At 37.3% G+C, this 18,505-nt stretch overlaps 1 protein-coding gene across 2 annotated transcripts in view; it reads right to left on the minus strand.

Annotated features, from left to right (window-relative positions):
- Positions 1 to 18,505, minus strand: part of PDS5B (PDS5 cohesin associated factor B) — a 111,531-nt gene that overhangs the window by 49,702 nt on the left and 43,324 nt on the right. The window contains exons 7-14 of one of the 2 annotated variants that reach the window (XM_089512513.1): positions 17,904 to 17,984; positions 15,578 to 15,718; positions 13,478 to 13,593; positions 12,169 to 12,263; positions 10,416 to 10,561; positions 7,050 to 7,201; positions 4,959 to 5,072; positions 1,745 to 1,826 (exon numbers count right to left, since the gene is read on the minus strand). In XM_089512513.1, the coding sequence (XP_089368639.1) occupies positions 1,745 to 1,826; positions 4,959 to 5,072; positions 7,050 to 7,201; positions 10,416 to 10,561; positions 12,169 to 12,263; positions 13,478 to 13,593; positions 15,578 to 15,718; positions 17,904 to 17,984 (927 nt within the window). The remainder of the gene's footprint in view (positions 1 to 1,744; positions 1,827 to 4,958; positions 5,073 to 7,049; positions 7,202 to 10,415; positions 10,562 to 12,168; positions 12,264 to 13,477; positions 13,594 to 15,577; positions 15,719 to 17,903; positions 17,985 to 18,505) is intronic. The other variant, XM_089512514.1, reaches the window with a different exon arrangement.

Below are 18,505 nucleotides of genomic sequence, written 5' to 3' on the forward strand. Positions count from 1 at the left end.
AACCAAAATAATTTCTGGCTCCAAGGCTTTAATATATTAAACCAATGTTGAAAATAAAACTGCATTCCTTCAATTAAAACATTTTATTTTCAATGCAGCATTTCATGACTCTGCCAATTTATAAGAAAGATAGCTTTACAACAGACCCAAGATTACTAACTATATATTTATTGATGTGGAGCTATATGTTAATGTATAGAGTGTATGAAAATGTTCAGATGTTACATTTTGGTTATTCACTTTGCAGAAGCATGGAATTGGCTGCAGGTGGGACTCAAAACCAACAGGTGATGTCCAAGGTCACAGTGTGTGCCAGGAGTACGTAGCAAGATGTAAATAAACTGTGTCATCTTTGCAAGGGGGAAGATATTCCAAGATGCACAGGAAATTGTACAGGAAAGGGTTGAGCTAGATTGCCACATGGCAAATGTGTATAGAAGTTCAGATGTCCGTTTGTACATTTTGTAGGTTTGTAGTTGGTGGATGGTGTTGGTGATTTTTTATTTGTTGCCAAAGACACATGCGAGAACAAAGTGCCTCTACGGAGATAAGCCAGGAGTTGGTGTGCCTTTCTTCTAGCCGCAGTTTTTCCTGGCATGCTCCGGCAGCTAACAGTTGTTTATCTTCAACACAAGGCTTCCAAGTTTACTCTGCACGCTCAAGTTTGCACCAACATTATATCCAACTGGAGTCCCAAACAGAGCAGAGCCAATGAAATCAATGTGGGCTATGTAAGTGGTGACCAACAAATCCATTAATTTCAATAGGTCTACTCCAGTTGAGACTAATGCTGGAATTAGCTTTTCTTAATTATTAACTTCATTCTCATTTGAATCATCTTCCAAGGAGTACAGAATGGTACAAATGGCTTCCCACCACCATTTTGTCCACACAAAACCATGCATTAAGTTAGGCTGAGAAATGATGACTTATGGGCAAAACAGACCAGCAGTAAGTGCCAGGTGGAGGCGATATCTGCATTTAGACACCGCATGCTCTGACAACGCCCCTATGCTGTCGGGAAGCCACACAGCTGACCACACATGCAACGGCTTCACTGTATTTTGGTGATGTGGCATTTACATGCACCACACCACCGAAACACCAAAAAGCTGTGGCGGCAAAGGCACCCTTTTCCACTCCAAAAAAAGTGGCATCTTTTGCTGATTCTTTTTTGGGCCAAATAAACGCTGGATCGGGGCTACGATGTGCAGTTGCCGCAGCCGCAATCTGGCACTCAAAGGGGCGGCATGACGCTGCCCCTTTAGAGCCATTTGTTTTGACCCTTACTCTACTTCACCTACTGAGATTCATGGCTGAATGGGGATTTCAACTGGATCACACTAGTCGTACTCTGGAGGAAACCACTACTTTTTTGCATAATATGTTTACCATCTCATTTCATATGGGGACATTCCTTACTAAAGATTTTAGCATCAATGCACTATTCATTAGCCATCTCAAATTACTGTAATAACAGTAACTTACAAAATAATAGTAACTTACAAAACCATGTCAAATAATGCAATATTGTGTGAACATTAGTAAAGAACTGTTTGAATTTGGAACCATCCCAGACAATATAAAAGGGGTTACATAACCTTTTTAAAAAAAAAATCTGTGTAAAATTCTATACACTGTGAAAAACTCTCACCAGTGTCACTACTGAAAACAGAAAAAATAAAATCTCAAGATGAAGTCTTAAACTACATGCATACAAAAAATGTAAAAAGAAAATACTTACTTTGGGTTGCTTAATTAAATCAACCAAATCCTTGACTTGGTGCCGCAATATATTTTGACACTTCCACATTTCATTCAAGGCCCTGATAGTTATAAAATAAATAAATAAATAAATAAATAAATAAATAACAATAGCGCAAATGAGCACAGTATCATGCTAAACTGTAAATCATATACATTGTTTAAAACTTCTAAAAAAGGCAGCCATGGAACTCTAAAGTCTAACTAACTAGACATGATCTACTGAAAAGCTGATACAAAGCCTAGCATTTATTATAGCTAATTCAGCTCTATAATAAAATAAAATGTACAGACACAGTTAATGAAAAAATAGCTTTGTAGACCTGCTATCCTACATTATCGACCAATGGCACCCCTGTGAATGAGGTAACTTCCTCTTTGTTCAAGTCCTGCAGGTTCAGGCCCGTGATCTCCCTGACTGAGTCTATCCATTTGGCATGTGGTCTTCCTCTCTTTCTACTTCCCTCCACCTTCCCCACTTTCCCCATCATGCCTTTTCTAATGAGTCATGCCTTCCTTTTAAGTGGCTGAAGTATGACAGCCTCAATTTAGTCATCTTGGCTTTGAGGAAGAGATCTGGCTTGATCTGTTCTAGAACCTATTTGTTTGTCTTTTTAACTGCCCATGGTATCCACAGCACTCTTCTCCACCACCACATCTCAAAAGAATTTTCTTTCTATCTGCTTTCTTCACTGTCCAGCTCTTGCAGCCATATATAGTAACAGGGAATACAACGGCTTAAATGATTCTAATTTTGGTATTCAGCTGTATATCTTTACACTTTAGGATTTCATCTAATCCCATGATGGTGAACCTATGGCACAAAGCCATTTCCCCTGGCATGCGGAGGGCAGGGAGAAGGAAGAAGAGGCATGAGGCTGTTCCTCCTCCTTCCTGACCCTCCCCAGCTTCCAGCTGTCTCTCTGGAGGCAGCTGAAGGCTGGGGGCAGCGCGGGGGAAGGAAGAGGAACGGGGCACACCTCTTCCTCTTCTTTCCCCCTCACCTCCTGGATGAGGCAGCTGAAGGCACAGAAGAAGTCCCACCTCCATCATTTTTTATGTATCTTCAAACTGATTCAAACTTATGGCAACTTGGCAACATTTATTAAGAGGTTTGTCCCTGACTTTCTCTGACAGTGTGATTGCCCAAGGTCACACAGTGGGTTCCCATGGCTGAGCAAGGATGTCCCTGTTCTCCTAGAGTCTTGGTCCATCACTCTCACCACCACACTATGCTAGCTCTTTGTTACTGCTCTATTTCAGTCTATCAGATGTTACCTGACAGGAGTTTTGGGCTATGATTCTATTTGAGAATCCAAGAATCAGTGAAGTATCAGATAACATGGCACATTCCAAGTTGTGTCACCTTTTGGAAATGTGATCCTATCTATGGCAATGTCAGTCAGATGCTTTCACAATCCCTTTGGATTTGCTTCCAGAGCACCTATCACTTACATCTCAGGTGGATGCGACGGTCAGGAGCACCTATTATCAGCTTTGGCTGATACGCCAGCTGCGACCTTACCTGGGCCGGGGGGACCTTGAAACGGTGGTACATGCTCTGGTAACCTCTCGGTTGGACTTCTGTAATGCACTCTACATGGGGCAACCCTTGTACCATACTCGGAAGCTACAATTGGTTCTGAATATGGCAGCAAGACTGGTCACTGGATCCTCCAGGGTCAGTCATATAACACCTGTCCTTAAAGATCTACATTGGCTGCCTATCCGCTTCCGAGCTCAATACAAGGTGTTGGTTATTACCTATAAAGCCCTAAATGGCTTGGGCCCAGGGTACTTGGAGGACCGCCTTTCTCCATATAATCTGCCCCGCACACTCAGGTCAGCTGGGAAGCAACTATTGAGAGATCCAGATGCTAAATATTCAATAACATCACAGAGGGCCTTCTCTATCTCGGCCCCACGGCTCTGGAACTAGCTTCCTGGCGAGCTCCGCTCGGCCACCTCCCTCGACCTATTCAGGAAGGGGTTAAAAACCTTCCTTTTCCAGAAGGCTTTCCCCTAGCGTCCCCAATGAAACTTCTTCTTTCCCTCCACTGTTGTTGCATTCTGTGCTAGCTTGGATGTTGTTACTTGTAGTTTTTAACATATCTTATTGCTGTTTTATTGTGTAGTGTAATGTGTGTATTATGTGGTGTAATTTGTATACTTTGTACATTTTAGCACATTGTAACCCGCCTTGATCTATGGAAAGGCGGGCTATAAATAAAGATATTATTATTATTATTATTATCATCATCATCATCATCACCACCACCACCACCACCACATTCATATTCCATCTTTCTTCTAAAACTGGGTCTTAATGCTTGAATTGAACCATAAAGAATTCAAGCATTACAAGCTGCAAAACTAGTACAGTGGATCCTTGTTATACGCTGGGGTTTGGTTCCAAGATCCCCCGTGTATAACAAAATCCGTGTATGCTCAAGTCCCATTAAGTATAATGACATAGCAAAATGGTGTCCCTAATAAAAAATGGAACATTAAGGTAAATTTATACTTTTTTGGAACATTTTCAAACCTTGTATGCTTAAATCCGTGTATAAAAAATCTGTGTATAAGAAGGGCCGACTGTATAGCTTTATCAAGACATTTTATGCACTACTAAGAGCTGAGACAGTAGATGTAAAATATTACTTAATAAGATAACAATTAGACGCGGAATAGCGGTCTATAAATAAAACATATTATTATTATTATTATTATTATTATTATTATTATTAATTAGTATTATTATTATTATTAAGATAAAAACTCTGAAATAAAAGATATGGAATACAATATTGTATGAACGGAATTCCATATCCTCAGCAGAACCTTACCTTTCTCTGCCCCTCTTTGCTATCCTCATAAATATGCTCTGGATTTCAACCCCCCACCCCCAAATCCTTCCAAACAGATATTTAAGGCTGTACACCATGAGGGGTGGGGCTATCAATCTTTGGGTTCTACTGACACCCAGAGTTCCATCAGCAGAACATGACAGCATATCACCCAAGATAATTAAACCAAGTTAAACCATGTCTGGCAGAAATGGCTGAAACAGTGGTTTTCCAAGAGTTCTAGTGTAGTGTCAAGATCAAACATCTATTTTCCTCCAATAAGATTATCTGTTATGTTAACACTGAAAAAAACCTGCATTCGCTTTAGAGTTATCATATGAAACGTACTTAACAGCATTCAAATCCAGAGTTGCATAAAGGTAATATAAGCATTTCATTCTTTCATTTGTTTCCAAATTGTGGGGAACCATGTACTGAGCAAAGATGCGTTCCACAAGCAAACTAAAAAGAGATAAATAGTATTACATTTATGTTTTACAAAGTGACAGGGATATTAAAATACATTTCTAATTTCAAGTCATGAAATTAATTTACCCATACTGAGCTAAACAAATGCAAAGTATAAATTAGATTATTAAGCAAAGTAATATTATATAACTGAAGATTCATACTTCAAAAGAGAGAGAAATGTATGAATTAGATTTAATTTCTCCAGGTTTCAGTAACTGAAATTGTAATATCTACACACCCAGCGTGTGGTCCAGTTCACATGTAAAAAAACCCCTATGGCTTTTGCTATGTATGATGCTATCCTACACATATCAGCTCATAAACAAGCACCACTGAATTCAATGGGACTTGCTGCAAAGTAAGGAGCTGTGAACACCAGCCAGAAAGGCTGGCCTGGGGGTGGAATCAGGGTGTGGTGTCCACATGACGCACGCCCCGACTTTGCCCCTAGGGCAGCATGATGCTGTGTGCTGCTCCACATAGTGTGCACCGTTACAACACTCCTCTCGCACTGCGTCCATATAATATAGCACCAAAGGAACATCCTAAAGCTGCAGTGCTGTGACTATCACACCCTTTCCAGGGTGCAAAAAGGAGCTCCTTTTTGCAGCTCCTTTTTGCGCCCTGGAAAGGCCAGATCAGGATTGTGGCATGCGGTTGCTGCAGCCCCAATCCAGCGCAGCTGAAGGCGGCTGCAGGCTGCCCCTTAGGGGCAGTCTGCACAGCCCCTAAATCTACAAGATTACAGTTTAAACATTCACACTTGCTCCATTTTTCTCTTTCATTTACTAGACCTGGTCCTCCAGATGTTTTGGACTTCAGCTGCAAGAATTCCTGTTGGCCAAACTGGGTGGGGCTTCTGGGACATGAAGTCCAAAAACACTAAGTCTGGAATCGCTGCTCTAAACTGTAAAATCAAAATTTTCCAACCATCTACAATTTCTTCATAACATCTGAGCTAGGATACTGATATTTGTTTAAATTATATTTATTAGGAATAAGCCAAGAACAAATAGTGGCTTCAGATCCTGGTTTGTTCTTATTAACCAAAAAAGGTGCAGAGCTCTACATTCATATATAAGTGACCCTAAACTTTAGACAAAGTTAATAATGACTGTGTTTAGTTTAGAAGTGAAAGATTTTAATTTCCTCCTCTGATGTGTGAGGGACAGAAGGAAAGGGAACACAACCTAAGGTAGACTAGTTCATATTTCTCGAGACCCTAAGACCACTATGATCTAGTTCATGTGCCATTTGATCAATTCAGTGACACAGACTGTGTATGTTTAGAATAGGAATATTACAGCTATTCCTATGAATGGTGAAGTGTAGAGAACTATAATCTGAGGATGTTTTGTTTCCTAAGTTCCAAGGACATCTTCAGAAATGCTATTCCAAGAAACAAGCTCAACGACCCCCTAGACAATTTAGCTATCATATATATTCGTCTATAAATCTAAAAATGTATGCTCTCCAAAATTGACCCCAAAATCCCAGGCCGACTTATTTACAAGTTACTAGGATAATGTGATAGCAGCTCTTTTAGATTTAGAATTTCTTTATCTCTTGAGCCAAGCAGAAAGAGTCGTGGGTGATTGGTTGATATTGCTGTTTAAGAGTCCATCCCCCACCTGTGCACCTCGCCTCGCCTCGCCTTGCTGAAGTGAAAGCTGAATGCTGAAGCAAAAAGCCTCAGTGAGAGTCCTTCTTGTCGCATGCATACATACACACACTATAGGAACCTCCAAGTTTTACCCTCAACTTATCCACAGGTCATGGCAAAATCTATAATTTTGGCCCCAAAACCTGATCTCAATTTATACATGCGGTCAACTTATATGGTAGTTATGTACTTTTCATATCATGGTCCAAGCTTTTCCTCCTTTCTTACTATTTAATTACGTAAATTCACACAGAACACAAAGTAAAATAAATACTTTCTAGTCTTAAAAACTCAGGTTAACCTACCGATCATCAATACTGTTTTGATAATATATATGCAACAGTTTGTCTTTTATCCAAGCAATTTGTTTTGCAGCTTCTTTTCCAGCTTCTGACTGCAAAGAATACTTCTTGTATATTTGTGCAAGTCCCATCATGGCTTCTTTCCTCACTCTCCACTAAAATAATAACATAGATTAAACATCAACAGTTATTATTTTTACATTCTCTACTCTAAACATGTCAAAATATAGAATATTATTGTTGCTCTCAAATGGTTTAAAAGGATATATTGTCAGATTTATTACTATAAACCTGAAGATGAACTAAAACAGAATGGAATGGTGTACCAAATTATTTTCACCAGCACCCTAACTACCTTCTCTCCCTTGCAAAAAAAAAAAAAAAACAACCACCAATGGTAATTAAATATATTTTAATAAAACATTCCTTTCTGTACCTTTGCTACTGATGTTCTGACTACCCCACAGCAGTTGGATAAAATATGTTAGAGGCCTATAACTAAATCTAATAACCATTAGTGTTCCATTGGATCCTCCAGTTATGCAAGCAATAGTATGCTCTAGCAAACCACACTGCATTAATAAACAGAAAGTCTCCACCAGTTCTTTGCGGAACACTTACTGTCCCTATCTCTAATTCTGAATTCCAGGGCATGTTTATGCATGTATTTTCATTTGCTAGAAGAAAAAAAGATGAGCTCAAGCAAAGAAAAAATGGAAACAAATATTATACATGACATCTATAGCAAGAATACATGTGGCCAGGAAATGGAAAGACAGAGAAGTATCCACCACAGAGGAATGGCAGTCAGATCTTATGGAAATTATCAAAATGGATAAATTAACACAAGAGATAAATAAAAAAAATTCCAGAAAAAGCAGAACAAAAATGGGAAAACATAATAAAATACTGCAAAAACAATTAAACACTGAAAGAAAAGCCAGATTTTGAAAAATGAATGGTTTTTCCATTAAGGTGAACAATTTGAAATTTAGAAAATCTCAAATAAATCTAAGAAAGCATGAAATACTGAAGGAAACAGGAAAAAATTATATCTTTTAGAAAGAAGTAGTAAAATATAAAAGAAACAATGACTCTCTAAACAGAGGAATAAAGAAAGTCATCCCAATAGAAGAAAGAAAAAGGATAACTTGCTGACACAAGCAATCATGATAATTATGAATTTAAGTAAATCAAATTTGTTGGAAAATATCTTAAAGGTATGTCAAAAAGCATTGTATGATATAAAAATATTTTTTTTAAAAAAAGATGAAGATATTACTTAAGGTTCTTTGAACGAAAGCTACTTTGGGTTCTTTCTTAAATATGGTCTAAGGACTAGGCTTATGGTACTTAATACTGTGAAATGACACATTTAGATAGCAGTCCTTATTTCAGAATTTGTTCAGTTGCCAAACCAATTTTCTGCAAATTAAAAAGATCACATGTTGGACTGCTTTGAATTACTGTAAAGATCTGGTAGAATACAATGTCTTTGGAGAAGTACTATATTTACACACTCCCTTGACCTTTCAATTTTATTGTGATACAACCTGGAAGTGAAATAGTTCTAATTGGTACTGTTACTGGAGTGGTTTAAAAACAGCAACTTGAAAATCCAGACAATCCAACTGATATCTGTGGCAAGACTTGAAAATTGCTGTTTGTCAATTATCTATATCCAGCTTGAATGGGCAGGAGTAATTTTGTCAAAGGACAAAAACTCAAGATGTTCAAAGCTGATAAAGAGAATTACTGAGGAAGACTCACAGCTAGCATGGATGCTAAAATGACTTCTATTAAGCATTGAGGGAAGAATAAAAATACAACCAACAAATGCAAGTTTGTTTTTGTTGATTTAAGTTTTCTGCCAATATACAAGTATTTTTCATTTTCGAAGTGCTGAGTAGCCTGTCTATATCAAGAAGTGACAATGCCAATTAAATTTTCACAGTAATGAGTAACCTGTCTACGTCAAGAAATGACAGTGCCAATTAAGTCCATTTCAGGTCTGGAACGTAAGACAACAAAATGTGAAAAAGACAAAGGCAGTGGGAAGAGGAAATACTTCTGCAAGGTGATGTATAATGTAAACTAAGGCTTAATGTAAACCTAAGACTTAGAAATCTAAAATGCTGAATAATTAGAGTCCTTCACACATTACAGTTTGGGTCCACAGTCTGGACCAGACCATGGGAAAGACCATACTCCCTATATAAGCTTCCCAAGTTTTAAGATCCTCAAGGGAAAGCTTTCTCTTTATCCCACCACTGTCACAGATAGTGTCCTGGTGGCACAGTAGTTAAATGCCAGTACTGCAACCACAATGTTGAGTTCAATCCCAGAGGATTCCAGGTTGACTTAGCCTTCCATCCTTTGTTGGTCGGTAAAATGAGTACCCAGCTTTTGGGGGGCAATTGGCTTACAAACTGTAAACCACTTAAAGAGTGCTGAGTTCACTATGAAGAAGTATAGAAATGTAAATGCTACTGCTATGTTTGACCAGGGCATGTAAGCTTCTCCCAGGCTATGCAACTTCCAAAGGAGGTCTGGTGAGCCCACCATCCTTCCTTTTATCTGAGGCAGATAAAAACCTTTTTATTTAGTTAAGCTTTTGGCTATGAACTGATAAGGATGTTCTGATGGGAGGATGGTGTATTTTTATTGTCACTGTTATGTTTTAAATGCTTTAAAACTGTTTCAAATTAGTGCTGTTTTAAACAGGATAGTTAATTTGTATTTTAATTATTTCTTATTATAATGACTGTTTTTTAGTTGTACGGTCAGTCCTCCACAATAGCAGGAGTTAGGGGAACAAGACCCCCACAAATGCGGAAAATTCGTGAATAAGGCAAGCCCCGCCCACCTCCTCCTCCGATGCCTGGGACAGCTGTAGCCCACTGTCCTAGGCATAGCAAGATGAGGTGGGCAGGCTGGCCCCTCAGATTGCGAATAACCAAATTCTTGAATACCAAGTCCATAAATGTGGAGGGCCAACTGTATTTTGTTTTAATTTGTGCTGTAAGCCATTTTGAGGTCATATTGGGAGAATGCCAGCATGTAAATAAAATAAAAGTAACATTCCTACATTGAAATTATCTGTGTGAAGAATTTGCACAAAATCCTTGTGTCAATCACAATACTGCAACAGCAATACACAAAAGGAAAATTTCAGAAGAAATTTTTTACAGGATATTTCTATGCCATCATGATTATGGAATCCCAGAGTCTGGGAACATACAATTGTGTCAGTGAAGCTAACAATCACAGTATGTTGATCTGTAGTTGGACAATTATTTTGTGAGAGATCTTAACAATGAAGAATTTTTAGATTAATAGTCTGAGTAGCTGATTTACATAATGACTTACCCGTTTGTCAAGTGTTCGCTCCCTCACAAAGTTAAGCAGATGATCATTGACAAGTAAGAGATCTTTCTTAGCAGCAGTAACTATTGATACAATAACGTCATGTCTAATAGCTTCTTCAGGGTCATGAGATCTCACTTTAAGATACTCTGTATAGAAAAGACACCTTAATTAAAATCTGAGACCACTATTTCAAATCCCTTTAATCTGATATAGATTGTTGATAGCATACTGATACTAGATAATGAATACAGAAGCCTGTAATAAAAGGCACTACAACAGCCATGTTATATTCCCTCTTATAACTAATTACTGTTGGTTATTTAAGATATATTAATCAGAAACACTTTCAGATAATTCTGTCATTTCAAACGGAGTTTTCTTGTCCAGTAATACTTGAGAGATCAAACAACAACTATAGGACTTTTCTGTTCTACAAGGTATTCCCAGACATACAACAAAGCAAAAACACAGTACTACATCTTCTCTTCTGCTCTCTCCCAATAAATCTTTAGATTTACAGCTCTATAATTTCCAGCTAGCACAAGTGGCCACTTGCTCTAACGCACTGTAAACTAACAAGACGTAGCAGAACAATTCATCACCACAATAGATAATCACCTTTATATACAATAGGATACACGAAAGCAACATTACCACCCATATGTTTACAGACCTACAGGATTTATAGATTTATTGAAATTTATTTCTGGTTCTATAATTTGGATATACCTCTAAGAATGTGAGCAACTTAAGTGAGAAAAAAAAATCCTTAACCAGTCTCTACCAGAGAAAAATAGTTCTTCATATTTTACTTAAGATTCATAATATATTCTGACTGTCTGTTGTTGTTGTTGTATGCTTTCAGGTCATTTTTGTCTTATGGCGACCCTAGGGTGAACATGTCATTGGGTTTTCTTGGCAAGTATCTTCATAGGGGGTTTACTATTGCCATCCCCTGAGGCTGAGAGTGTGTGACTTGCCCAGGGTCACCAAGTAGATTAATAAATTCAAGTGGGGAATAAAACCCTGATCGCCAGAGCTGTAGTCTAATCAAACCACTACATCGTAATGATTGTACCCATCACTAAATATGCTTTTAACAAAAGATGTCTTACATTTTATCTTATTTTTGGAATTTTGTCATAAGTGTCTTAAATTTTGTCTTGAAGGATTTAATGTACAACACATTTATTATGGCATAGGTTTGCTCTACAAATTTCTTAGTCTGTTTAAAAAAAAATGAACAGTCATGTAGTTCTTTAAAAATAGTATGTCTTTAGATATACTTGAGACCCATGTACCAAGCTATGTCACAATTGCTTTTAAACTCCTTAAATGTAGTTTGGATAATGTCCTCCAATCTCTTTTACATGCAGAAATCTATGAGGCGTAAAAGTTGAACAAGCTGTACACGCAAAAGGTGCAACATGCAAAAGTCAACATATCATGATAGATATTCCCAGATAATATCCAGGACCCTACACACATAATCCTATTCAGCTATTACACCCAAGCAAGGTTGTCCCCTTACACGTAAAGCCCAGTTACTAGGTGAAAGGGGAAGATTTGCTTCCTTATCATTTGTGTAGAAGAACTATCAATAGTGATCTATCTTCCAAGTTAGGCTTTTCATAAATGAACTATAATAATCATATGATAATAACCACAACATAACAGTGTGATTTTGCTATACAACTAAAAACAAAAGTTATGTGAAATATTTTATATTCATTTACAGACTGAATTTACTGACCTGTTAAATCTTTTGCTAGATCTGGATGGTTCATAAGGCAGTGACTGGCAAATTTTACACATTCAAGACGGATAGGTACATGGATATCATTAAATCTGTTCAATGAAACAAACAACATGTTTACAACAGCCATATTATCCCTCATTTTAGTGATAATCAAGATGTCATACCTATCTCTCATTAACTAGAGAGACTGATGTACTGTATGCACTGGGTTGGACCTAGAGATACATGCTGGATCCAGAAATAAAGAGCAAGTGCTAGCAAGAAATAATAGAAAACTGTAGAGAATAGGGTTTAGAAGAAGCCTATACTGAGACATGGTGCAAGAGATACTACATCACATTGTACTAATGCAACTTAAAACTGGATCTCAAATCTTTTTCTCTCCCAGAAATTTTGCAGTAAGACTGTACCAAAGGCATTTTTTAAAAAATGTTATAATAAGAATGAAGCTCTCAGGCTTGTCCAGTTCACTTTTTACCATCATAAACGTTTTAATATCCAGAGCTTCTTGCTCATTAGTTCATAAGGCAGCATGACTAGCAAATATCTCAAAAATAAAAACATATAGGGACATGGATATTATGCATCATGCTATAATATAGTATAATTGAAGCATAATGCACTATGATAAGTCACAATTATGTCCAAAAGATATGACTAAACACAATTCTACTGTTTTAATGTACAGAATATTTTCAGGATGCACTAATACGCTGCCCGGCTTGCATCAAATAAATCAGCCTTGATTGTTCATATTCAGGTATTTCAAAAATGTAATACTAGAACATGTCTGTATTTTTAACTTGATTTTGCTTGGTGAAATTGTTTCTTACTTTAAAACAACAACAGGTTTATTTTGTTTGGATTTCTTTCACAACAATATTTATATCAACCAAAGTAGTTAATTCAAATTACATGGTCTTGTTTCCACTGCTCTGAAAATTCCTCAAATGTTGTATTAAATTCAAAGAGAAACTGAACAAGTATTAAAAGTATTTGATATTTTGGTATTTTTGTAAGAGTCAGACATTTCCACATCCAAAAAAAAGAAAAGAAAAGAAAGCAAGAATTACAATAAACATTACAGTGTGAAAACTAGTTTAACTTAAACGAAGTAGCTTATACAAGTTAAATGTGTGGAATCAAAGTCACAGCTCTAGCCCAGTCAGTTCCATTTCAGAATAAACAGCACAACAGTATTCATACACATCTTGAGTTCATTCTTATATTTAACAGAAAAAGTCAAATGCTAAATAATCAGAGTACATAAAATCATTACAGACAAGGACTTAAGATTATATACCTCCCCAAGTAGCATTGCCAGAGTGGTTTGTTTTGAGATGCCAATTCTGAATCCTTAGCCCCAAACATTTTTGCTAATAACTTGACAACCTGCAAGCGTTCTTCATTGTCATTGCTCTAGAAAACAAAAACATTTTACATAAATACATGTATATGTACATTTATATGAAAAACATGAAAAACATACTTTGGAACAAAGCAATTTTTTCAAAAAATATATTAATATCTAATAACTATCAATGTAAAATTCTAAAGAGATAGCAAGCAATAGTCATGAAGATGAACAAAGCAACAAAGTCATTTTATAGAAGATATAAGTGGTCTTGTTATATAAATCTGATAAATTAAGTATATCATTAGCTTTCTGGAGTATCATTCACTTATTCATTATATATTTTATACATGATTAACTTATATCCTATTAAACCATACAACAGTTCCTCCATATCTTTCTAGGCTTCCACCTATGAGTAGTTTTGCTATTGATGGTATGCATCTCAGTTTGTTCTATCAAGTGGAAGACTGATTTAAAATCCAGGACATCTATTCAGAGAAGAGATGGGCCAAATGTGGCATATGGGACTCCTATGCCACCCAGGTTGTTTTTGAGGCCCTCAGCCCCTTCAGACTCCTCCAACTGTCCCTTTTCTTATGGGGGAGGGAGGCAATTCACCTTTTAAATGGATTACAGGGAGTTCCTGCACTATGACAATTTTTGAAAACCAGAAGTGGACTTTAAGCTACTTCCGTTTTCTTTTTTCTGGCAGTCCTTGAGGCATCCAGATGATCTGAGTGGCACACAATCTGTCTCTGGACTCACTTTTGATTTAGACCTATAAAGGGCCTCCACAAACAGGCATTTTCCTGCTGGCAAAAGTAGAGAGAGGGAGCTAGACCTATCTTTTTGGGAACACCATTTTGTAATGTAGTAGCTGTCATCAAGTAGGCCCTCTCCCATGTCCAGCTAAATATACATCAAAAGGTAGGACTGAGAGAAGGGCTCTCCCACAAATCTTAAAACCTGTGCAGGCTGATACGGGGAAATACAGTCCTTCAGATAACATGGACCTAAGCCGTATGGACTTCATAACCAGCCTTCTGACTTGTACCAGGAAACAGACTTGTAGCCACTGTAGCTGTTGTCACGCACACACTGTTAAGTTTCCCATAACCAGTCCAAGTCAGTTTTATGGTTGCAGCATTCTATCCAGCTGATGTGACTGAACACTCTTCAAAGCCAGCCCCACATAGTGTTCAAACAAGACATAACTAAGGCATGTGTCATCATGGCCAGATTCAACATCTTTTTTTGTGTGTGTGTGGGGGGGGGGGAATCCAAATTATATGGAAATTGTCATGCAAATCGTTCACAGCAAGCTGCTGAGTAGTCTATATACTTTTGTGGGCCAGAATATAATGGCACCAAAAGCTCGTAGTAAATGTTGGGAATAGTTTGGCTCCACTTCATAGGAAAGGATTCTCAGACACAATTGTGTCAACTACCCTGATCATTCCTTCATTCCACAGATTGATCAGAATTTCAGCTCAGCTGAGGCAACAAACAATTCCCCCAAAGCCATTAGAAAACCATCCAGATCCATCAGCTGTCTGGGGTGAATCATCTTAATCATTCCCCAAACCCTGTATATGTTCTGAATCCCAATCAGTGTAATCCTACCAGGCAGTATTCTCTTCATGACAATGTAACTGAAGTTCCTACCAACTAAGGTTACCATCTTCTTAAACAGCACAGATTATCAGGTCTTGAATGCATTCTATAATATGAACAGGGCAAGATATCACTTAGGCACCTTGCAGGAACACAGGGTTGTTTTGCATTTATGAAAGAAAAAAATCCTGTGCTGCTCTATGTATGGTGAGTTGAAAACATAATAGCACTGGAGTGTATTTGGATACACATGGATAACTGGAATGAAGAAAATGCTGCGAGGGATGCTCATAAGACCAAAACATGCAGCACTATGTTCACTGAGGGAGAATGAATATCCTTGTGGAAATGCTGAGCTGCTTCTCCTTTCCCAAGACAATGGGCGTCACACACCCTTTAATCTAAGTCTGACACATCTAACATACCACTTACCTTAAGTTTGAATTCAAGCTGTGGCAAAACTGAGAGTAAAAGATGGCTATCAATATTATACAGCTCCAGAATTAAGTCAAAAACATGCTCGGAGAGATCACTGATAGACGTTTTTCCTAACATAAGCACTTGATTAAAGAACTGAAAGACAAACAACATACATCAGTTGCAGAATATGAACAGACACTCAGTCTCTCTTAGCATCCTCTTAATCGATTTCAGGAAGAAGAAAAACAAGATCATGCTGCAATTCTATACAGTCTCCCCTTCCTTTATGCGGGGATCTGTTCCGGACACACACACACACACACACACCGCATAAAGGGAAATCCGCCTATGCTCGAGCCCCATTTAAATGAATGGGGCTCATGCACATGGCAGCATATGTGCACCATGGGCGCGTGCACCATTACCCCTTATGGGGCATGCCGCCCCTTTTCTCAGCACAGCTTTCAACATATGCTGAAAGCCGCATAAGGTGCACCCGTGTATGCCGCAGGCACACTCTACTCATTTTCCTAGAAATAAGCCCTAGTGAACCTGATGGCCTTTATTTGTGGGTAGCTATATAAAGAATTGCATTGTCCATGTGTGTGTATGTGGGGGGGAACACATGCGAATGTGTTTTTAAAAAAGGAACAATGTTCAACTAGACTTTTTCCCAAATATATCCTTCACAGTCTAAATCAGTGTGTTTCATTTTACACATTCATATTTCAAACACCTAAAGTTCACACTATGTTCAATGTGTTCTACAAATTTTTCAGTAGATGTATTTGATCTAGTAATCTATTTCAAGCTATATTTGCACTGGGGAAAGGATATTGTTACTGTGTACAATTTAAATATAAAAATATTGGGCCAGTGTGGTATAATGGTTTGAGCATTAGACCAGGACACTGGGAGACCACAGTTCAAATCCTAGCTTCGCTATGGAAACCCACCGGGTTACCTTGGGCGAGGCACACACTCTCTCACATTCTCATGGCAGTGGCAAATCTGCTCTGAAGAAATTCAGCAAAAAAAAAAAAAAAAAATCCCTATAACAGGTTCACCTTCGGGCCGCCATAAGTCAGAAATGACTTGAAGGCACACAACAACTACTACTTAAATAAACAATTCAAAAATTCTATATTAACAGCAGACATATCCTATATATAATAATGGAATAAAAACACCAGTACTACTTATTTCCTGATAAAAGCTGGCTCATATATTATATTTTGTTAATAAAAGCCTTATATAAGAAAACAATTACTGATACAAGTTATGTAATGTTGAATATCTTGAAATACAAACCTTAGTGATTTTTAATAGCTGTCAGTATAAGAATCAAGATCATGGACATATCTTACTAGTATCCTGAGCCAGAGAAGAATTGTTCTGTCCATATCCCACATTTACTAGAGTATTATTTTGGTTTTTTACACCCAATTCCAAATTTATTGCTTAGATGAACTCAAAAAGCTGTTTAGGGAGATAGCCCTTCCTGTTATCAGAAGTATCTGGTCCCGTCCCCCCCAGCTGATCTATGCATGTTTTGCCTAACATGTGAACCAAGTGCTCATAGATACAGCAATCAATAATTTCCCTAATCAGAATGGCTGGAAAATTTCTACTACAAATGAATTGCTGTCAGCTCCGCCTGTGATCATCCCATTCACATGTTAATGTCTTCCCACACAGCAACATATCGAAGAAAGCTGAAAGTACTTTTGTGGCAAAACTATATTGCATAAACTGCTCATAAGATAAATAAAATAACTAGTGTGGGGTGGGATTCTTCCTTACCCCATTTTAAACATACTAATCTAATATGTGTTTACTCAAGTGTCCAATGTTGTTAATGGGATTTACTCCCAAGAACGAATCAACTATCTGCTGCATCCAGCCTTTGTCATGATTAATGGTGATTCAGTGAAATCAGTGGATCGTAAATTAGTCATCAGTAATCTGCCTCAGTGGTTTCAACAGATCTTCTCTAAGCATGATTCAGTCTGGATCCTACGTTCTCAAAACTGAAGAAAGGACTAACTTGCTTCAAGTGACCCAGTTCTTCCATGTACTTTTTTTCAGTTTTGAGAACATAGGACCCAGACTGAATCAGAGAAGATCTATTGAAACCACTGGGACAGATTACTAATGACTAATTTATAATCCATTGATTTCACTTTATTCTCACTAAAGCAACCTTATGAGTTAGTTGTATAGTGCTATCTGAAAATACTTCTTATCGTAAAAGTAAACAAAAACATCAATATTACATAAACTTTAGATTTACATCTCACTTCATTTCATCTCCAGTGTCATTTTAAATTTCACTTACATTAGTAATGTATGGTTCTATAGCTTGGGCTGTTCTCTTCAATAAAGCCTTTGCCAAGTCATATGCTTGCTTGTTCAAGTTCTGAAAGGTATATTTCACAAAGAAAATGTTGTAAAAATATGCTTGAAATTTTACTTTTAATAGTAATGAATCAATCAAACTAATTGGCTTTTCAATTTTCAAAGCACAAGGTAGCCAAATGTTGAATAAAAATAATAAAACTACAAATATATTCCAGGATAAAAAACTTCCCAAACAGACAAAACTATACACCTATAAATGTAAGTCAATACTATGTCCAATTTCCAATATTAAATAAAAGTCAAGCATCCAGGCTGTAAATCCTAAACATCTATGGAAGTAGCTCTACTGAATTTCATATCACTTCTGACTAAATACATGTAAAAATCTTAGTTTGTATCTTTAAGTCTAATGACATCATTTTGCTTAATTAATTTTGAAGGCAGATAATCGGCATGTTCTATAATTAAACTTATAGTTGCACACATAAACATGCCTCCGCAAAATGTGTCCTTAATTTTAACTATAGTAAGCATCTATTACTGCAAATGGGTTCAAAACGAAATATGAGTGCTAAGTAC

The sequence above is a fragment of the Sceloporus occidentalis genome, unplaced genomic scaffold, assembly GCF_023333645.1.
Source record: "Sceloporus occidentalis isolate IW3139 unplaced genomic scaffold, rSceOcc1.0.p SCAF_2, whole genome shotgun sequence".
Lineage (NCBI taxonomy): Eukaryota > Metazoa > Chordata > Lepidosauria > Squamata > Phrynosomatidae > Sceloporus > Sceloporus occidentalis.